At 46.0% G+C, this 23,178-nt stretch overlaps 1 protein-coding gene across 2 annotated transcripts in view; it reads right to left on the reverse strand.

Moving 5' to 3' along the window:
* CALN1 (calneuron 1) overlaps window positions 1-23,178 on the reverse strand; it is a 135,015-nt gene that overhangs the window by 77,578 nt on the left and 34,259 nt on the right. For both annotated transcript variants that reach the window (XM_075113137.1, XM_075113138.1), the window contains one exon: window positions 3,140-3,283. In XM_075113137.1, the coding sequence (XP_074969238.1) occupies window positions 3,140-3,283 (144 nt within the window). The remainder of the gene's footprint in view (window positions 1-3,139; window positions 3,284-23,178) is intronic.

Raw genomic sequence — 23,178 nt, forward strand, 5'->3', positions numbered from 1 at the left:
CATCACCCCATGACATTCTTTGTGGGAAAACCCACTCATTGCACTCAATTCCACCCTGTCAATGCCAGGGCTGCTGGCATGTCATCTGTGAAGGCAGGCTGGTGGCAGCACTCAAGAGCCATGGAGGCATTAAAGCGATACGACACTGGGAAGTGTTTCTGGGCAAAATCCAAGCTGTGCAATTGCCATTTTCAGTTAAGTTCACGCAGCAATTTTTTAACTAACTACATTTTGCCTTCGAATGCAATGAATTATGAAATGCACCTTCATTTCTGCTCTGATTTGGAGGCTTTCTCTGTGTTACTGAACAGCTGCACGCTACAGCCCCAGAAGCAACTGTCCTTGGGCGTCTCTGGAGTTGATCCTTGTGTTATTTACTGAGCTCAGTGAGATCCTTTGTGGCAGAAGGTGACACACAGGTGTGAAATGCTCTTGTCATATCAGTTTATGCTCAGCCACAAAACCACTCCAGCATTCATTGCATATGCTTCTCTTAAAACATGTTTTGTCCAACCTAGCCTTCCTGCTCCCACGGCACGAATGTCTCCTCAGCCTGACCTAGACAGGGCCGAGCCTTCCTCCTTATCCCTATAGCAAACAGGGTTTGTAATGAAATCCAAATTCAGACCAGCTCTGGTTGCTCATTATTTAAAGCCCATCAGTTAAATAAGTCACGGCAGATACAGCCACTCTGCCATCCTGCAATGTGAATGCACTCCCAAGGTAATTCCTGATGAAAACCGTATGTTTGCACTAGGTCTGTTCAGGCTGGTTCAGATTAAATATAAACCACTGCCAATTGTATTACCTCATTATTAGCAGACACTGGCAGCAGCCTTGTGTGGAGAAATGGACGTCTGGCTATGCTACCTGCCTTCACATCATAAGTCATGTCAGGTGCTGGGGGATGCGCAGGAGGATTACCACCTCCCCCTTGGCTTTCCTGACCACTGGGGACTCCTCTTTAAATGGGACCTTTCATCCAGCTGAGTTTCCCACCCACCCGATGCTGAGCCAAAGCCTCGGAAAAATTTGGCCACCCTCAACTGGAGCGTATGGGAAGGAGGGTAAGGTTGTCCCTGGGATCCCAGGGCACAACTGACATCCCTGGGAACTCATTGGGGAGCTACCAAATGATGCTCACACAGAGTGGGAGACGAAGGAGGAAGCTATTGCTGGTGCTCACTCACTACATATTTCAAGTTAAATCCCAGAAAATTGAAGACAATCCATCAGAGGAAGAATAGCCATAAGCCATGTAATACTAATTCAAGCCATACAGTATTTATTCAATTTGCAGGCAAGCTAAATCTTTCACACAATATTCCCCTATTTGCTCAGTGCCTAAGGAATTTCCCATTACCCTGCCTTTTTCAATGTATGGCCCATTTGACCTTCACATAACACAGACTTGTGTCCAGCCTCAAAACCCTGTGCTCAAAATAGTGCAACAAGAGGCAGCTGAGACATAAGAACAATAAAAACAACCAGGACAACAGCCTGCATCTTTGGAGCTGTTGGAACTGTTGAGCTGGAAGAGATGGAGCATCACCTCCCTTCTCTGCAGGAAACACACTGAGCTTTCTGAAAGGTCTCAAACAGGAATTTAACACCTTCCATCTGCAGCCCATTAATCTACATTTTAACTCCACCTCTCCGATTACAGGTCCCTGCACACTCGGAGTATATACGAAAGAGTGCCAAAGTCTCAAGTCTGTGAGACAGAGTCAGGGAATAACTGGAGATGAATCAAAACTGGAAGCCAAGTCCACAGCACTCTTTTTCCAAAACATCACAGAGTTTTGGTAAAAGACCCCATGAATTGGCACCATGCTGAGTCTGGCCTTTATGAAACCTAAACAGAAATCAACTGCTTTGCTGGGAGAGGCCAGCAGAACATAACAAGGTGCAAACAATGATTTTTTGAGAAAACGCTTTTAGACGTGATGGATGGTTTTTTTTCTTTTCTTTAAGGAATGAGATCATTTCAACAACTGATATTCTCTATCTTCCAGATTTTGCATTACTTTGTCTCCCTGTTCTAGGAGAGATGCTGAACACCCTTGAGCAGGCTGACAGCCTCTTCCCCACTTCCCCTGGCCTGAAATACAGTTCCACAGTGCACCTCATGGGGGTATTCGGCTCAGATATCCCCAGGGAGGCAGGAGAGCTTCACCCCCACTGCCACCGTCTCCCATGGGCTCTACTCTTAGCAGAGTCCCCAAGGATGCTGGTGTTGCATCGGCTTGCCAGGCACCCCTCTTCAGACCGGGGCTGCATAAGCACTCTGGTTTGGCATTATTCCATCTAACTTTGCACAGTGTTTCCCACCCTGCTGCAGCTGCCTGCAGAAGGGAGGAAGAAGGTCAGATCCACATCCCCCACTTCCCTGCACATTTCAGGCATCAGGAAAGTCTCTCTTCCTGCTCTGACCAAGGACATTTTAAAGACAGCCCGCTTGTTGTGATCAGCTCTGATTGTAGCTTTGCAGCAGTTAAAAGGTCCCCCCTGGCTCCGACATCCTGATGCTGCAGTTCTCTCTTCCCGTTAATGGTGGGTTCTGTTTCTTTTGTTACCTCTTAGTAATTGTTTGACGAGTTCTCACAGCAGGACTTAGCTCAAAATTATTCCATCCTTCTAAACTTCTTCAAAAACCATCCACACTTCATTACAGCACAGCACAGCTCCCATCCACAGCATCTTTTACTTGCAAGAAGCAGGGAGGCCACAGGACCGGGCAGCTCTATTTGGTTGGGCACCCAGCTCATCTCCCAGTAAGTGTCACTGGGCCAGATGCTGCCCAGAGATGAAAGGTTACAAAGCCTTGCAAAAGACCATTTTCAACTTTGCAGAGAAAGGTTGCAAGAGGTGCTCTCTTTTCACCCAACTGTGTCAATCAGTCACATAAAAGATCCTCCGTCTCCCTTGCATGGGTTGCCCAAGAGGCAGGTTTATCTATGGGAGGTTGACAGCTCACGGTCATCTGCCCTTTCCTTGCTGTGGTGAAAGACGACATTTCATGGCTTCCTCCCCAGTCCTTCCCTGGTGACCATAAACTCTTTGAGCCAAAAACATGGGCTACAATGCACTGGGAAAGCCCCCCGCCACGGGTAACAGGGAACCAACAGCGAGGACTTACCGTCCATGTCAAGGCGTTGCATGATGATTGCCAGCTCCACCTCACTGGGCATGTATCCCAAGGAACGCATTGCCATGCCCAGCTCCTGCTTGGATATAAAGCCATTCCCGTCCCTGTCCAGCACCCGGAAAGCTTCTCGGATTTCTGTAAAGGAAAAGAAACAGAGAGGAGTTATTATGGCAGAGGACTCCCAGTCAAGGCATCTGAACACACCGGACACAGAAGGAGCATATATTGCATTTTCTGATGTTAATGGTGTATATCGATCATTCCAAGTCAGCGTAATCATGATACGTTCATATACACATATATATGTGTGTGTCTGCACTCAGGCGTGCATGCCTCTGTGTGCAGAGAGATAAATACAACAGCGTCCACACTCACACTGACTATTTTCTGTGCTAAATATCATTGCAGAATTATTTAGTCATTACAGAATGAACTCTGCTTCTTTCAACAGCATCTGCCCTGGACTGCTGTGGGTGAACCACCCTGATATACAGTGAAGTCCCACTGCATACGGCTGCAGAGCAAACCCCAGCCCCAGGGGCTTCTCCAGCAGCCCTTCTCCAAGCCCCTCAGCACGTCTGCAAGGCAGATTTACTTCATGTCACACAGACAGACCAAGCTCTAACTTTCTCCAACACAACTACGTGAACAGGAACCTCTGGCTGCCGACTGCCTCCTCTGCAGGGTATGGAGCTCTGCAGCCGAAGCCAGGAGGCACACGCTCTCCCTCCTCCGATAGATGCAGATGTACATCCTTTAAACCACACCCTGGCAATTTCAACCTCTCACTCATCTTCATAGCTTTTCTCTAATTTATAACTGTTTCACAGCAATAAACAGCTTCAGACCAATAAAAATGCTGACAGCATCAAAGGAATCACTTCCATCATTCTTCCTCTGCCTAGCTCATCTTCTGACATCTGATTTTGTTTTGCTTTTTAATTCAGGCGTATCCCCCTCCAGCCTTTAATAGCCTCTCTCCATGCGTGCAGCACACTGAAAGACACCCACGCATCCACCGCCTCGACAGCTCTGCACATTTCCCGCTCCTCACAGACCTCTCAACTTGAAGCCCCACCACCAAGCTCCCCAGATCTGACTGTTGCGAATGCCAAACAGAGAAATTTTAACATTTCAGCCAGCTGGGAGCCTGTTTACTTGAAAGGATTTGGTTTGAGATGGGGAGAGGAAGAGGCGCTGAGCTCTTAGTTCTGGTTAAATGGTCTTTGCACCATGCTGTGGAGAGGAAAACACAGGATGTTTTATATCTCTTTTGGGAATGAGGTTATATGAAAACCAGCGTGCTGGGGCCTGCTGCAACTTTGTTCAGAGGAGTTTAATCTTCATGTGAAAGCATTTCATTGGAAAAGTGGGAGAGAAAACTCACCAGGTTTTTGGTTTTTTTTTTGGGGGGGGGGATCCTAATTAAAAAATACTCTATTCTCTATCAGGAAACAGATTGAATGGAAGAAGTTTGTCCAGCCCTGGGTAGTTCAGGCATTAAGACTCAGATGAGAAAATACCTCTTGTCCTGCCGTGGACTCCTGGGACATCACTGCCCTCTGCTCCCAGGGGTAAGGGAGGCACCAGCCCCCTGCAGCAGGGCCATGTGAAAGGTAGCGGATGGTCCTTGGACCTCCTGGGAAAAAGCCACAGGCATCGTCACCCACCAGGAAATTATTTCAGTAACTTCTTTGCTAACAGGTTATTTAAAGCTTTACAATTCAAAGGCTGCTTCTAAATCACCTCACGTCAAAGTTCAGCACCTCCCTTGACAACACCAGCGTGTTAGCAGAGTCTGCTCCAATTTCCCTGTGTTGCTTTCTGCTGTGTGTAATATCCTGGTGATGTGCCAGGGCCAGGGCACCTCTGTGCCCCACTGCTTAATCTTCACCACAACTGTGGTTATCATAATGAGATATGATCAATTTTTAATCCAGCCAAAGAGCCCACTGATGCAAAAAGGGAAGTTCCTATTAATTCCAATGAATATTGGGCCAGATCTGTAATACCTACACTTTGCATTCAGGTATGCATCAACTGCGGCTTCTTTAAACTTCAATGCTTCACCTTGTCTCCCTGCCAGGCCAAGCTGGTGTAAGCTCAGTGATATGAAAAGATGGTGAGGCCGTTCAAAGCAAGCTCAGCTGGAAGTATCAGTACATAATGCAAAGAGCCTTTGGAGTAGGAACAAATCCCATTAGACACTGCCAGCTGTAGTGAAATCTATTTTCATATGCTGTGCTGAAAGCTAAAGTGCAGTAAATATTACATTGAAATAAATTAATTTTAAAATAAACTTTTGACAGCTGAAAACGAAAGAACTAAAAATACTGCAGGGAGCTGAGAAAGTATTTCAGAAAATAAAATGAGTCTACCTTCAGAAAAGTTTACACGTGAGCTAGACTGATCCAAATTACATGAAAAAAATTACGTCTGTACAGGGGCTCTGCTGTAGGATATCTGAATGCCAATGCCTAGTGAGTATCCTCTCCAGATACACTGGTTTTAGAAGGCACATTTAACAGCACTGCACCCTTTGAGCCTTGATCAGAGGAGAAAACCCCACACATCTGGGGTCCAGCTCCATCCCATACCTGTCAGAAACCAAACCTGAATCATCCTTCAGACTTTAACTCCTGACCCCAAATGGAGCTTTTTGCACTCACCACTCTATAAATACTACTTGTGCAGAGGTATATTTGAAGAGCTATTTATAGGTTGAACACACTGTACACGAAGCAGCTACGACCTCAGTCAGTGCCTCCTCTTTATCTTTACACGTAATACCACCTCCTTATCGGCTTTTCTTTATGGTGCTTCCTTCTCCTCCGACGTACTCACGGGTGCTGTCCTGCACAGTGCCCAGAGTGTGAGCTGCAGCCCAAGCATCCTTCCCAAACACAGCCCCACCAGCTCTTCCTGCCGGCACAGCTGAAGAGCTGGTCTCAAACAGCGGTCCGTGAACCTGTGGCACCCTGGCTGGCCCTCACCTTTGTTTCCAGCTGTTAAATTTCATTACCCAAAGCTAAAAATACATCAGCACTTTCCCCATATGACTTTCCCAAAGAAGTCGCCATGGCAACTGATGCTCCTGGCTCAGGACTGGGAGCGGATGTGGTCCATGCAGTAAATCTCTCAACAAAGACATTGCCAGGGCTTGGGACAAACTTTGAGACCTCCTCCATTTCAGCTGGAAGCTGCTCTGCATAGGGATGCTTTACCCGGTTCAAGACAAGCAGAGCCCTGCTTTGTCTTTAAAAGGAAGAGTAAAGATAACGGAGGAGTGGGTGTCAAAACGATGCTGCCCCAGCAGCTGCCTTTCCCCTTGTCCAGCCCGGCTGGCAGCAGCCCTCCACACCAAACTGAGCATGTATATTCGGATTACACCTCCCTTGGTGTGTTAGAAATATTAATATTTATTCCCCTTTCCACTACATAGTATCTTCTTTTACTCCTGAATATAGGAAGGTGACTCAGAAATATTTGAAGAGTATAAAAGGGGAAAAAAAGAAAGAGAAGGTATATAGAAAGATTCAGAGAACAGAAAGTAGCCCATTTTGCTGGTGATGGCACTGGCCTGAGCCTCAGGAAATGTCACTTCTTCCTGAGGAGCCGAGGCTGGGACCTGAGTGCTCTCTCCATGCCTCAGCTTCTCCAGCTCCTGGGAACAGTGATACTGCTCCTCTATACAAGGTGATTTCGACACAAAAGTACTCACCTGACAGCCAGTTACTACTACCAGCACTAAACCATCTCACTCCCAGAATTAATTCAAGCAGTACCAGCAAGCAATGCTGCTGCAAAGAGGCTGTCGGGTGGACCATACTTATAATGCTGAACAGTGTTCAAGTGAATGAAAGGAGAGAAGGGATCAACATCTGGCCCATCCTGATTAACATCTTCATTCATGACCTCAAAGAAGGAGCAGGCACAGCATCAATTAAATTCCCAAATAATACAAGGCTGGAAATAGTTGCCAGGACAAAAAGTCCAGCAAGAAGGAAGGAGCGCCGTGCGAATGGGCCAAGATTTCGGAGCAGAAGGGCCCTCGCTTGAGAGTCAGCTGGGCAAGGCAGGGATGGTAGGTTGGGTTTGAAGGCAAATTTCTTGGGAAAGTTTAGCTCAGTGTTTTTCCCCAGGTGAGGATTTATGTTCCACGGGAGCCGAGAGTGCAGCACTCATTTCTCAGAGCTATTTGAGCATTCAAAAGCTGTGTATGGGGGGTTTGCTTTTAATTCATTCCCCCTCTTTCCTCACATTCAACAGCTGCATCTTCCAGCTTTCCTATTCCGGAGGACACGGCCATCCAATCACCCCCACACTCCTCTGGGAAGGAAGAAAGGAAGAATGAGGGAAAAGGATGATTTTTTTTAATTACCTTTCTGAAGGGCACAAAGCAAGACTGCTGTCAGAGTCAGACCTGATACCCAGCCTAGAAAGTCATTAACTCTCATCATCAGCATCCAGAAAGACCCAAAGAGAAGGTCCTTACCCACCCGCTCACATCACACCCGCTCCGGCCCTTCCCTTCAAAACACCCCTCCACTCATGGCTGCCCTGGGCCTGACCTTGCGCCCCCTTCCCTGGCTCATCCCTTCACCAAGTTCAGTAGCAGATCTATTTACAGATTATTTCCCTCCGACTGGTAACTAGAGGCAACCATCATTATTTCTTGTTTTGCTTCCTGAATGAGAATGAATCACGATTCTCCGGGAAATAAATTCAGCCTGAGCCATTGGTGTCCACCAGCTACCCTTGCGCGTGCAGATGGTTTCAGGTTATTTCACTGGGTATGAATACCACCATAATAAATTTTGTAATTATCCTGTAACTACCACACCCTAAGCGCACCGTAATTACCATCAGAGTCCTATACGGTTATTTTCATTAGTATGATTAGAGAAGAAATACCACCACCCGAAATCTTGCAAGTCATCTCATTCACTTAATTGCAGGTTTGGGCACCAAAGTACAAACTGAATGATCTAAAAGCTGCAAATAGCACGTCCTTGAGTGAACTGTTAAGTGAGTCTTGTAACTACTACGACTGTTTAAAAAAATGGAAATTTCCATCCCTCCATCTGCTATTCTTACGCTTGTTTTTTTTTTGTTGTTTTTTTTTTTTTTTGCTGGAAATTGCAACAAAGTGTCAAAATAACTACATTTTTCATCTAATAGAAACGCCCTCCCCTTCCCCCCCTCCCATACTCCAATCGAAAGTGCCAAAATATTTCATTTGGTTATTCTCAATCTCAGCAAACCAGTTCAGCATCCCCAGATCAAACTCTTTCACTGCAACCTGGAGCCGCATCTCCCTGAACAGCTGCACCATCTGGCCGAGGCTCAGGCACCAAGTCTTGCCAGCATCACCAAAACCATGCCGCTGGAAACAGTGCATAAACCCCCGGGTATAACAGTGCCCTCAGCGCTACAGCAGCGGATAGACGCAGTAATGTCAAACAGGCAAAGCAAACTGGTGCTAGTTGACTTGACAAAGTATCGCAGCTCAGAAAGGCCTGCCTCAAAACTCAGTGCCTTGTCTGGTTTTTCCTTAGAGGGACTTTTTCATACATAATTTGGCAGACCCTTTTTTTTCTTCCCCAGGAAAAGATGTTTTGTAGGGATGACATTTCCTGTGGTTATGTTCCCAAACACATTTAACACTTGCCAAGTAACCTGTGGGAACACCCCATTACCATATAAATGCACAACGTAAAGGCTATCTGCTGCTACTAGATACTCTCTTAAATGGAAGCTTTTAGTGCAAGCAGCAGGGGCCGGATTCGGAATATCTGAGGACAGTTACTCCGAGGGCAGGCCGGCATGGACAGCAGCACTCAAACACCTTCGCACAAGGCTGCTCTGTAAATGTAGCCGTGTGCCTTCTGTGGGTGGTGTGCGCTGAGCAGTGTGCGATTGCACAAGCCCTGCAGCATCGCACGGAGCCAGCAGGGAAGCTGGGTGCTGAAAGCCAGCTGTCAGAAGAATTTGGCAAAATAACAGCTTCCACTTTTCCCTATAAATTTCCCTACCAGGACCACAATTTCATCCAGGAGACAAGCAGGGCTCCCCTTCAGCTCCTCCCAATGCCAACAGAAGGATGCACGGGGTTGGAGATATGCTGTGCTGTGGCCCTCACCATTAAATGGTGCAGAATAATTGAGTCTCCAGTGCCTGAGAAAGGTACAGGCTAGTCCTGAGTGCTGAGGGATGAACTCAGAATGAAAGAAATGAGGAGGTCAGAGAGAATGCAAATGGCCAGGCTGCCAGGCGAGAGAAGAGCAGGGCTTAGCTCATGGAGGTGCTTTGATTTCCATCTGCAATGCCCTGGGGAGGGCAGGGAGGTAAAGGGGACATCCCAGGGACAGAGAAAAGCTATTTCAGGTGAACAGCAATATTGGTCTAAGAACAAATGGATATGAGCAAATTTAGCCTGACAATTAGTTGAAAGTTTCAGAGATGAGCAACGACTGAAGCATTTAAAAATGGAGTTTCACCTCTTCTAGGCAGCTTCGGTTTCTGTGACCAAGGCCCCTCCAGCAGTAGGAACCGGCTTCAGGGACCTCTTCCACCCCATGCCCCTACCCTTCTGCACGCTAAGAAAATTTTTACTCCAAGTATATCAGTGCACACTGCAGTAGCCAGCATAAACCCAAGGTGATTTCACATTAATTCTTACATGAGGGATCATGTATTGAGGTCCATCATCTGCTAATCCCCGTTTCAGAACTTTTCTCAGATCTCTGGTCCTCCTGATATATTTATTGCTGCTTCCTTGGCTCTCTGGTTCCATTCTCTCAACCAAACGTCTCGTAATGTGGGTCTTTTTTTGAGCATCCACAATCAAACAAGCCATTATAAATAGCAGCATTAGGATGGGTGTTGGCTGCATGAGCAAATGTTTCATTTTTATTCATTGGATGGAAAGTATCTTTGTAAAGGTGTCAGCATTTTATGCAAGGCTGCGCTGCATATCACTGTCACTTCGCAGGAAATGCATGTGGAGCCCACACTGCACCTCATGCCATTTCCAGAGGGGCCTTTTGGTCTCCTGGCACAACCCATGGGACCCTGTGTGCCTGCAGGCATGTTGAGTGATGTATTCAACCCAACAATCAAGAGACACCCTTCTTTTGACTTGTTCAACAGACAAAACCCTGCAGCTAAGAGAAAGGAGAGGGCAACGTACCTCCAGAGGCACAGATTAGGGTAAAATATATCAATTCAGAGAGTTCTACAAGACTTCACACTCTCCACTTGTGTTTCTTTTGTTCTTCTGCTGTCATGGATTATTGAGCTGCTGGAAAATGCCTTGCAAACAGCCCCATCTGTTTACCTCCAGGCAGCTGCAGCTCAGCCACTGCACACTGCTGGTGAAGGCCACGTCTGTCCTTGCGTGGACCCTGCCCTGGCTGGGTTTGCGGCCCTCTCCAGCTCTGCTCTCTGTGATGGCACTGTTACTAAGGTGGGCAGTCAGACTCAGGTCTTTTGTGAAGCTTTCTAAAAGTGCCATAGTAGTGGATGTTCAAGGTAGAGTAAAAATTCATTACTCATTCTTGACGGAAAAGGAAAAGGAACTCCTAACAATGAAGGAAGATCACTCGTATGAAAGCAGATAAATTTAAGATGCATGCTACAACTTTTGTTTACAACTGAAGAGCACGCTACTAAAAAGGTGAATAAGGAGAGAACAGATTTCCACCGTTTTCCAGAGAAACCTCAATCTTTTCTTTCAGTATTTTTTTTTAAATTAGGAAACAATCTTTATCCTTCCCTCGTCCTTTACATACATCAGGCACAAAAGATTTTCCCTCCCGTGACACTTCCCTGCTTCAGAGAACCTCATGCACAATATGTTTTCTCCTGGGGACAGTTGGGCCACGTAGAGAATTGTTTAACTTCACAACACTTTTTTTAAGCTGTCTAGACATAAACCTGTAATATCTGGGAGCTGCTGATTTAGTTTATTGATATCAAGACTCAATTCATCATCAGAAGTGAAACATTTTCTGGAAATAAATAGGTAATAATGAGCTTAAGACCCTACCCAGGAACATCTCAGAGAATGAGAGTGATTTGATTCAAGATTGCTTAGGAATGAGTCACATTAATGTTGAAGAGACAATGGCTGACTACTTTTCTTTTTTTTTTTTTTTAAGTATATATAATTTGCATCCTGTACTGATTTACTGCTAGAACAGTCTTCATACATTTCTTACCAAATTGTACCAAAAAGAGAGACATACGCTGGTGGTGTCATGCTCTGCGCTCCCTGAAACAGAAACAAGAGCAGCCACCAGAAAAAAATCCAAGATCAAGTTGTTCCTGTATCCCTCCCCCCTCCCAGGGCTGAAGGCAGTAACTCAAGGGAAAGGAGCGAATGGAGGGAAGTCCATGCTCCGGGCAGCAGGCAAACCCCCTCCTTGCCCACCTCACCCTCCCAGGTGCCTCTGCATTACAGGTGTGAGGCTCTGCAGGTGGGAGACCAGTCAACAGAAGATGTGGATAACAGTCCATCTATACCAGTGGTGTGGCCAGGGTCAGAAGGGCCTACCCCCGTATCAAAACTGCCTGCATGAGGAAGAGAAGACGGGTTATAGTTGTAGGTGACTCCCTTCTGAGGGGAAGAGAGGGTCCAATATGGTGGATGGACCCTCCTCTTAGGGAGGTCTGCTGCCTCCCTGGGGCCCAGGTTAAGGACGTTGATAGAAAACTTCCCAGCCTGGTACAGCCCTCGGACTACTACCCATTACTGCTCTCCCCTGTGGGTGGTGATGAAATTGCAACATGTAGTCCAAAGACAATCAAAAGAAACTCAGGGCCATGCAACGGAGCTGGGGCAGGGTCTGGAGCACAAGTGTGCTGGGGGGCGGCTGAGGGGGCTGGGGGGGTTTAGCCTGGAGAAGAGGGGGCTGAGGGGAGCCCTTCTCGCTCTCTGCAGCTGCCTGAGAGGGGCTGGAGCAAGGGGGTGTTGGTCTGCTCCCAAGTAACTAGTGATAGGATGAGAGGAAATGGCCTCAAGCTGCCCTAGTGGAGGTTTAGGTTGGAGATTAGGAAGTATTACTTCACTGAAAGGGTTGTCAGGGATTGAACCAGGCTGCCCAGGGAAGGGGTTGAGTCACCATCCCTGGAGGTATTTAAAAGACATGTGGATGTGGTGCTCAGGGACATGGTTTAGGGGTGAACTAGCAGTACTAGGTTAACGGTTGAACTTGATGATCTTAAAAAAATCTTTTCCAACCTATACAATTCTGTGATTCTGTGAAAATAAAAGATTCAGTCTGTACCCTTGCCTGGCAATAACTGTGTAGGAAATATAATCTTGCCCAACATTTGTAGCTTTTTCCCTAGACTTTGCAAAGGTGGCTTAGTTAGACTTTGAGCACTCTTTGCTGGAAATTTACTGCCCAATATTCAAATATGTAGGTATCTGCCATTTAGAATAATGTCCTTGAAAGAGCTATGCAGAGACACATTTGTTACGAGTGTCTCAAACACCGAGAGAGTTGACTCTGACAAAGATAATAAGTTGGCATCCTTCTTCCCATCACCAAATAACTCTCGAGTCAGGACAGGCAGCACCTGCGGCAAGTTTCACTGGAGCTCGATTGCTTTCCCAATCCCTCTGCCTTTAATTAACTTCCACATAGCTACCTAGTGGTACATTAAACCCAACTTAATATGTCCTTACTACCATTACACTAAGGACCAGAGAAGCATCTCGGTCCCTGGCAGTGGCTGCTCAGGACTTGCAAATGAGCCCACACACCTCTAAGTCCATGGTGAGATATTGCTCATTGCTCTTCCACTGACTCCTCCAGGTGGGACGGAAGCAATGCCTTCAGCTTCCCCCTAGTCCCTTTCCAATCAGCAGATGCATCACCTGGCCCTTGGACTTCTTCCCACTACTTGTTTCTCTGGTATGACCGTGCAAGGTGAGAGACTGCCCCTTGGAAGGGCCACACTAAATCTATGATTTAATGCTTTTCAGTTCAAAATTGCTTGTTCCTGGGAATTTTCTGTTCCCCAAGTCCCAGAATCTACTCCAACCCAGAAAAAGACAGTTTTTCTCCTTAAAAGCCAAAGTGATTATAGCACATAAATTGTTTCACTCAGAACATATCTTGTGAACAGGAGCTCAGCAAACCAAATGTGACTTTAAAGCACCCTCTCCAGTTCCCCCTCTTCTCTGTTTCAAGGCTCAAGAATATGAGCTTCATCCTACAAGCAACAATCCTGGCTTCAAAGGAGGAAAAATACGGAGCTAGCTCCATTTTGGAATGAAACTTTCTGGGAAGCACTCAATAATGCCAGAAATGCTGTCTTGGTCCGAGTGCCAGAGGCAAACTGTAATTTCTGTGATTTATTAACAGAAACTCAGACTCTAATGCAGTGAATTAAATTATTGTTTTTCCCTTGGTTTGGTCCAGTTTTTCCCCCTTATTTACGCTTTCAGTTGCACAGTAAAAATGGGTCCCTCTTTATCTTCTCTGGCCAACAATTGTTACAGTCTCCGAACTCTGCTGAGCACTTTTACCTCACGGTGATCTTCATATATCCACAAATCCCTGAGAAACCAGTAACAACCTGACAGAAGAGCTGGGCTGTACACCTCGCTCCTCATTACCTGAACCCTGCAGCACTAATGCTCCACCACCTCAGTTGACACTTCTTAATTACACTGGAAATTCCCTTAGCTGCCCAGACAAACTCGGAATTGCCATCAGGTAAAAAAGGCTTCTTTGAAGACAAGACAAAACCAAGGGCTGCAAGATCTCAGTAATGCAGAGAGGTGAGAGAGCTCATTGTGGGAGAAGGGGAAAGGAGAACGGCGACGGAGCAGCCCTAGGTGCAGGCAGGAGGGATGCGGCGGAGGCACTGCCCAAAACATGAGCTCTGCCGGGTGGTAAATTACAATCCTGCGCTTGGTTGGGTTCTGGGCAGCTTGGCTGCGCGTTGCCTCTTCCTCAGCCTTACAGCAGCCGTGATCGGGCCACAATGGATCAAAAGGGTTAAACTCAAATATTCCGGTCAAAACAAAGGTGAGGAAAATACTGCGATAATCTGCCCTTCAGGTGGCTTTGCTTTTGGTGGCTTTGCAGTGTAACAAAACAAAAGCTCATCTATCATTCCTATTCAGGAATTGTTTCCAGAAAAGGCTTCACCGCAGTGAAGTCCCAATATTTCATGGCTGTGTTATTTAATATTTTAAAAAGTGAAATCATAAATTCAAAACGAAATATTGCAGTATTACTGAAATGAACCTATTCTGTTATTTTCAGTTGAAAAGGCCATTGTCAACAGGGAATGTAATCAAATCTACATTTTTCTGATGGCAAATGTTTCCACCGGAAGAATTACAATCAGTTTGAGCTCCCCAGCTCCCTCCATACTTTTTGGTCTAAGTTTATTGCTTTACAAAGTATAAAGCAATCTGAGTAAGCTTTTCCCAACATGACTGCAAAGTATCATTGGAACATACTTGTTTAGGGACAGGAAGCACCGAAACACACCACAGCAATGCTTTCAGCCCATATGAAAAACTGATAAAGCTTCAGCATTTTTTTTAGCAATTCTAAAGCATTTCCTTATGCAGATAGCAGAAAACTCATTGCAAATCACCAAAAAAAATCTGCACTTTGCCTTAGAGCCACATTATCTGAGATTTTCCTTCTCTCTGGTTGAAGGTGCATCTATAACAGCAGAAGTTATTCTGATACTGTATTAAGATCTACTGGAGGGGAATGGAAATTGCTGTGGTCTTTATCTCTGGGCAGCATCCAGCCACATTTCCTGGCATCATGCTTTATTATTCTGCATTTGCTAACCCCAACCTGTTGTCTCAGGGATACAGTATTGTGCTAGACCAGGGCTCCCAGGCTGCCATACACCAGCCATAAGGGGAGCTCTGCCTACTCAGGATGCCCATAGACACTCATCAAACTGCTGAAAATTTGCTCCTGAGCAGGTCTGCAACCCTGTGCAAAGTCAGGGGAGTTGCTACAGGGGTCGAGGTGAAAATCAAATAGATCTCCTTCCTAAATCCTGTCCAAAATCCCAGAGGTGTTCCCTTAGCTCACACTCTGCTGGGGTCGGTTATATCCTGAGAGGCTGCAACTGGTAGGAAAATGAAAGGGATTTTCAGAATATTTATTGCTAAGTTAACCTCAGGAAGCCTGGTTTGCATCCACACAAGCCTACCACGGGATGTGTTGGCTAAAGACAAAGTCACCAGCAAGCCCCAGAGTTTCATAGAATCATAGAATAGTTTTGGGTTGGAAGGTCATCCAGTCCAACCCCCCTGCAATGAACTGGGACATCTTCAACGAGGTCAGGTTCCTCACAGCCCCATCCAACCTGACCTTAGATGTTTCCAGGGATGGGGTATCTATCACCTCTCCGAGCAACCAGTTCCATTGTTTCACCACCCTCACTGTAAAAAATATCTTCCTTATATCTAGTCTAAATCTACTGTCTTTTAGTTTTAAACCATTACTCCTTGTCCTATGGCCAAGCCTTGCCAAAAAGTTTGTTCCCATCTTTCTTACAAGTCCCCTTTAAGTACTGAAAGGCCGCAATAAGGTCTCCCTGGAGCCTTCTCTTCTCCAGGCTGAACAACCCCAACTCTCTCAGCCTGTCCTCATAGGAGAGATGCTCCAGCCCTTGGATCATTTTTGTGGACCTCCTCTGGACCCGCTCCAACTGATCCATGTCTTGACTGTACTGAGGACCCCAGAGCTGGACAAAGGACTCCAGGTGGGGTCTCACCAGAGCAGAGGGGCAGAATCACCTCCCTTGACCCACTGGCCACGCTTCTTTTGATGCAGCCCAGGATACAGTTGGCTTTCTGGGCTGCAAGTTTACATTGCCAGCTCATGTCCAGCTTTTCATCCACTAGTACCCCCAAGTCCTTCTCTGAAGGGCTGCTCTCAATCTTTTCATCCCCCAGCCTTGTATTTGGCATTGTTGAACCTCATGCAGTTCACATAGGCCCACTTCTTCAGCTTGTCAACCACACCACTCAGTTTGGTGTCATCGGCAAACTTGCTGAGGGTGCACTCGATCCCACTATGTCATTGATGAAGATATTAAACAGTTCTGGTCCCGGTACAGACCCGAGGGACACCACTTGTCACCGATCTCTATGTAGACATTGAGTGTTGATCCACTGTGGACCCACTACCCTCCAGATGCTACCATCCAACCAATTCCTCATCCAACCAAGTCCATCCACCAAAGCCGTATCTCTCCAATTGAGCAAGAAGGATGTTGTGGGGGACCATGTCTAAGGCTTTACAGAACATAGACAACATCTGTAGCTCTTCTCTTGTCTACTGATGCAGTCACTACATCATAGAAGGCCACTAGGTTGGTCAGGCAAGACTTGCCCCTCAGTGAAGCCATCCTGGCTCTCTTGAATTATCTTCCTCTCCTCCATGAACCTTAGCATAGCTTCTAGAAGGGTCTGTCCCATAATCTTCCCAGGCACAGAGGTGAGGCTGACAGGTCAGTAGTTCGAAGGGTCCTCCCTTCTACCCTTTTTAAAAATGGATGCAATATTTCCCTTTTTCCAGTAACCAGGGACTTCACCTGACTGCCATGACTTTTAAAATATTGTGGGGAGTGGCTTGGTAACTACGTCAACTAATTCCTTCAGGACTCTGGGATGCATCTCATCAGGTCCCCTGATGCATGTCAGGTCACTGAGATATGGAGAGACCTGCTCAGGACCCTTCTGATGTGAAAGACTTCACCTACGTATCCAGAGAGATCTTTTACTTATAAAGGGCTTAATAGTAGATGTAGGAGAAACGTTTCTGGGTTTTGTTTGTGATATTTTGTTATTGTTGTTGTTGTTTGGGTTTTTTTTTTACTATGTTTATCTTTTGCAGAAAACAGGAAAATGCTGTATTAGAAAACTTGCATCTTCCAAACATTCCAGAAGAACAACTGAAATATTTACATTTCTATCCTGTTTGGTTATTTGAAAGAAAATGCAGTTTCTACATATCAAAGGCACATAAAAATAAAGCATTCTGAAGAATAAATCTCTGTTCTTTTGCTGCACTGTGTACCTGAAAGCAGTGCTTGAGTATTCAATTGTAAAATATGTGCTGGAGGCAGGCACAGACAATCCAGCTTAAAAGGGATTTATTTACTCACAAGCTTTAATGACTGCTTAAATAATGTTGAAGAACTACTTTATTTTAATTTTCTACCTTTAAGTAACTTTTTTCTTCCCCCCCCCCCCCCCGCCCCCGTCTCAAAGACAGGAACGAAGTGAAACGAAGAGAAACATTGCTGGCATGATGAAAGAGAAATGAGATTCAGACCCTTTCCTAGTACTGGGTGCTTGCACTGGGACACCAAAAAAGACAACCTAATTATGTTACTCCTTGCAGATCATCAGATCAGTTTGGGTGAGGACAGTGGTTAACAAAGTAACCTCGCTCTGGTGCTCCAAGGTTTAACACTCTCTGAAGCCATTCACGTTCACCAAAGTTCACACATCAGACCCGAAAGCAATGCTCCCAGGCTGTACCCAGGTCTACCCACATCCCCACCCCACTTGTGACAGTGGGGTTGGCAGTTTGCTCCCTCCATTGAGCCTGCTCTAAACCGTGATGTATTTAAGCTTTGAAGAAGCCAGTGCCAACAGCAATAAAGTCCCCGTAAGGGTTTGCCTCCTCTGGCTGCTGCAGTGAACAACATATTTTAAAAATTGCATTTTTTAGGGTTAAAACATCCATTTTACACTGCAGAGCAGGCTCAAAGTCTGGTGCAGGAGAGGATGGACTGCCTGCAAGGAATCCAAACTTCCCCAGACACTTCAGTCGTTCAGCTGAGGCAGTTTCTCCCTGCTACAGAAAAGGCTAGAAGGACTCTCAGTGGACACCTTCTCCCTGCCTGCTTTCATGAAAATATACCATACTTTTCCAGTCAGTGCTCACTGGAGACCATGTTGTGTAGCCAGCCCCCTCCTCCTGGGAGGCTGGCACTATGGTACCCATGACCAAAAGCACAGCTCTTCCTACAGCTGCCAGGTTGTACCTGCTGTATACACCACGGGGGCATCCCATGTTGGTTGAGGTCACCTGAAGTCCCAGAAAAGGCTGAATTAGTTGAGAAACAGCACTTATTTTCTAACGTTAAGAGTAAACTCAGCACTTCACAGCACTGCAGTCTGTGCACTGAATGCTAGAACTGCAGGCCTGAGAAAACAAGCTCTGGAGGCTTGGAGACACCTTCATTTCCTCTTGGCCACAGGCCTTCCACCAGTGGCCTTCAGCCAGCTTACCGGACACCATCCACTAGACTACAAATGGTCTGAGGAGCACAGCTCCTCAGTTCTGGCTGTTCCTAATGTTGCTTTGCCATGAATTAAACATTTTAGTCATTAAATAAGATACGGGAAGAATATCATCCACAGGAGGAATGAGTTGTTGGTAATAGAAAGAGAAGAGATCTTCCTTCCCTTGTCTGCAGGAGCAGCTCTTTTACCTGACAGGGTGAGCCCACTGTCCAAGATGCAAGCCCTTCAAGCCATGATGGGGCTCCTCACTATAGGGCGGGAGGCCTGCACTGCCTCCTTCCTGCAAAGCTCACCTTCACTGACTTATAAACTGTGTCCTGTGACACGCGTGGAATGAACATAATGGCAAGACACACGAGGAGATTACCCAGGAGAAACAAAAGCTACAGCAGGATTCATGTCTCCTGGATAAAGGAAACTTTAATGGGGAAAAGCTACCAAAAATGGGTGACAGCAGATGCATGCTTTATATGGGACAGCAAACGGCCCCTCTCTTCCTTCCATCACCTTTGGTGAAAATTAACCTGGTTTGCACCAGTCAAAAAAGATGACGATTTGATCATAGCTCCCATTCCCCATGTCTTGGTTCCCATCCAAACTAATACCAACGTGAGCGCTGAACACGAGAGCTGCTTTCAGAGGTTTTTTTGTTCTTGAGAATGAAAGAGCAAAAGCTGAAAGTACAGTAAGTCTCTTCAGAGAGGATGGTTTAATTAGCTGGCGTGATATCAAACTTGAACGACTTCTGCCATACAATTACAGTGCATTGTCTGAGCTTGAAAAAACCCATGTAACCTGCCTTTATCATCATTTCACTCTATGTTCACTTGATACTTTAAAAATATATCACATGTTCACATTTTAGGAGCCATTTCTGTATCTCCTGGTCCTTGGAACAAACGAATATTTCCAAAAATAACAAAATCTCATAATCTGAACACATAATCAAGTGCATAGGCTGAAATCGCCTTTCAGAGATGATATTAAAATTCAAATGTGTTCCTTCCAACAATGGAGAAGGGCAGCTTAAGCTCTACTTGGGAGGAAATAATTTATGCCTGGCCATCCATCTGTGTGGGAGACAGAACACCACCTGAATTGGGAGAACAGCCTTCCCCAGCACCGCAAGCCAGAGCGCAAAGATGACAAAGGCAGCAATGCTTTATCTATGTGACTTCAGGTGCCGGCACCCTGATGAATCTCTAGGAAAGATGCTACCAGAACACACGTTACAGCTGGAAAATCCTCCAGCAGATGCTTGAGCCTCTTGTTCATCCTCCCTAGACCGCTCTCCTCACGTGCTTCCCAGCTGTGCTCCTGGACTTCCCTTCCTTCACTGGGCTGCACTGCTCCTCTCCTCTCCTGCCCCTGGCACCCACTACGCGCGTGTAATCCTTCTCCCCCAGCGACCCACCTCCTCCTGCCCTCCATCTTCGAGTAATTTTTAATTTATGCCATTTCTCTCACGTCAGCCTCACGCTGCCCATTTCAGCTCTTGCTCCAGCTCCCTCATTTCTTCCTCACTGCCTCTTACGCACAGAGTGATAGAGTCCTAGCTGATTTCCAGATGTCATTCAATGCCTCCTTGCCATTCAGGAGCCCCGGCACTTCGCAAAGCCAAAATGCATTAGGGATGATAAGGCACGATTAAGCCCAGACATACCTTCCCCCTTTCGCTGCACCCATCAATCCAGGGCAGGAATTAGGATGCGAGAGGCAGCCCATTAGCAAGGTGGTAATAAAGCCTGGAGCCACACTACTCTGAGGATGCACTGCCAGGATCCGTATGTGGATGAGGGAGCAAATACTCCAGGAAGGTAAATAAGTGACTGTGCTCTCTGAGTCACTGCAGAGCCTGGTGGGCGTTTCTGGGCACTACAAGATCCTGCTCTGCACAGAGGCACAAAGCTGAGGTTCTCCAAGGTACACAGGGTGGACAGGTACTATCTGTTGTAAACATAAAGCCAATTTAATTAAAATACACCTGGCTAAATATCTCAAACATAAAGGGTATTTATTAATAAATCTGACTCAAATGCAGGCATAAGTAGAACCTCACATTGGGTGCAAAGTGATTTATACACATAAGCAAAACAGATCAGTCTCACATTTCTAGAAAAGGACACCAGATGTCTTTGACGTCATCTAAATTATCTCTATTTTTAAAAGTTACTCTTTTCCATTTGCTGCCAACTCAGAAAGTCCAATTTGCCAAGATAATATATCTAGTGTGGATGAAGATTTCCAAACTTGAAGTATCAGTCTCTTAGCAACCGTAGTACTCTTTGTATTAAAACTGAGCACAGTGAAACTGTCATCTTCTGTAGCCTTTTATGCACCTAATCAGTGAATTCCCATTAAAGACACAATATTGGAAAAATGGTATTTAGGATTCTAGATGCACGCAGAATATATATACACACATATATTCCATATTCTCTCTCCACAGAAGGATATTTATAGTAGGTAGACACGTCAGGGAAATATGTGGCATATCTTATTCATGCAAGAAACTAGATAAGAAATGAGAAGCTGAATGTAACAAAAGGTGCAGCAAGAGCCGATTTAAAAAAAAATCATGGAAAGAACTTTTTCTTCCACCTGGGTCTGATTCAAGTGGTGGCCTTTAGGCAGTGGGCAGGGGTGAGAGAACAGAAAGCCTCCCTTCTCTTGTCGGCTATGCTTTCAGCCCAGAGCTGGAAGAGCCATTTGATGCCTCCCTTTCTCCAAGCCTACAAGAGATCTGGAAAGGGCTTTCGACTCCCACATTCACATCTGCTTCTTCCAGCCCCACACAGAAGCTCACGGTCCTGGTAAGCTTTCCTTGGGTAAATAACACTTCAAGGTCCTCTGCAGGAAGACATGGTGTTGCAGAAGTATGTGGAACTATTTCGAATGAGAAGGGAGCACAAAAAGCAGCTTCCTCCTCAGGGTCTCCTGTCCTTGTGGAGCTCGTGTGCTGCCTACCCAGCAATTATGGGCATTTGCTTTCACAAACATGGAGAAAACATCAGCAAACAAAATGGAAACATGCCTGCTGACACACAGTTCAATATAGATAGTCTAAAGTTGGATTCTTACGTCCCTGTTCCCTGCAGGTCTCCGGTCCCATCTGAAGATCAAGCCATACCTTCTCCCTCTGTCTCCCAGGATTCAGCCTGAAGGTGGCTTGACTTGGCTGAAATCCCCCATCCTCCCTAACCACAGTGTGAGCGGGACCAGAGCCTTGGGGTCTGCACGTATGAGGACCAGAATATAGGACCAGTTACAGAGTTTAGGCATTGGGTACATTGCTCTGCCATGGGCTCTTGGCGTGAGGACCCTGGTGGCCAATTCCCAAAAGCTGATCCACCAGCCTGCACCACAGACCAGACTCACCTTGATGGCTGGTGGTGGCAAGGAGCACGTTCCCTTTTCCTGAAACCATTTGAACTGAAACTCTGGACCCCAAGGAAAGGGAGCAATTCCCGGAGATGCACCATGCTCCTTCCTGCTGCCTTGCAGCTGCATCTCACAGCACAGCCCCATCCCACAGCAGGGGTGGCCGAGAGCGGGTGCCAGGTGCTCCCAAGCGCTGACTATCACAGGACGTCCAGGCCTCCAGACCACAGCTGCCTTGGGAGGGGATGGAAGCAGAAGCCTCAGAAGCAGCCCGCAGGTGGGTGCCTGCCACTCCGCCACCCTGCAAACCAGCACAACTAATTCCTTGAAGCTTTTACAAACATATCAGGACTTGCTTTCTTTCCCTCCTCTCCTGACAGATAAAAAGAAAAGGAAATCAATTCAACCTCTACTCTATTCCAGCTCTGATCTCAGCTCCTCCAAATATTGCCAGCCTTATTTCTACAGCGCTCACAATAGCAGCAGTCATATAATTCCATTATATCGCTGCGGTTGTTATTTATGTCATGATGATTGCATTGCACTCAAGGGCAGAGGGAAGAGACGGTGAGGTCCATTTAGATTTACAAGACGGAGTAGCTTCCCCATTTCCAACTGACTGTATTATTCACTGTGGTTTTACTTACTGCCACATGAAAAATGATTGTGAAATGATCTAAAGCTGACTGTACAGCACTTGATTTCAAATGCACTTTAAGTAATCAATCTGACAGCAGGCTTTGAGGATTGCCATGCAGGTCCGCTACGTGCATACTTCATTTGCTGTCTCACGTTGCTGGGGGGGGAGCAACTCACTGCTAAAATAACACTATGGCTGAATTTTTAATAAAGGAGGGGCTGATGTAGTTGCAGATGTCACATAGCTCATCCTCATCAGCTGCTGTCATTATATTGCTCACCTGTATGCACTACATGTCTTGCTTTTAATAGTGTAGCACAGTAAAGAGAGGATTTTATTCATTATCATCAACTATTAACTAATTAACTGCAAACACAAGACATCAGCATAGACACTTAGGTAGATGTGCAGAGTCGCAGGAGCAGGCTCAAAATATCATCACAATACACATGTGCAATAGGGGCCGCAGACATGATGCTCACACAGTGCCTACTTCTAAAACTCATAGTCTAGCTAGACTGCAAAGTGGAACTGGTCCCAGATTAAAATTGCATTGAATTTCCCATGGCTATAATGAAGGTGTTTGATAAAATTACTCTGGATGTATTTCTTGCAAATATTAATCTATTTAGATTCATAAGAAATATAATAAAGAAAAGAAAAACCTCCTTACAGCTCTTGGCAGCTTTGCCA

The sequence above is a fragment of the Phalacrocorax aristotelis genome, chromosome 18 (assembly GCF_949628215.1).
Source record: "Phalacrocorax aristotelis chromosome 18, bGulAri2.1, whole genome shotgun sequence".
In the NCBI taxonomy this organism is placed as follows: domain Eukaryota; kingdom Metazoa; phylum Chordata; class Aves; order Suliformes; family Phalacrocoracidae; genus Phalacrocorax; species Phalacrocorax aristotelis.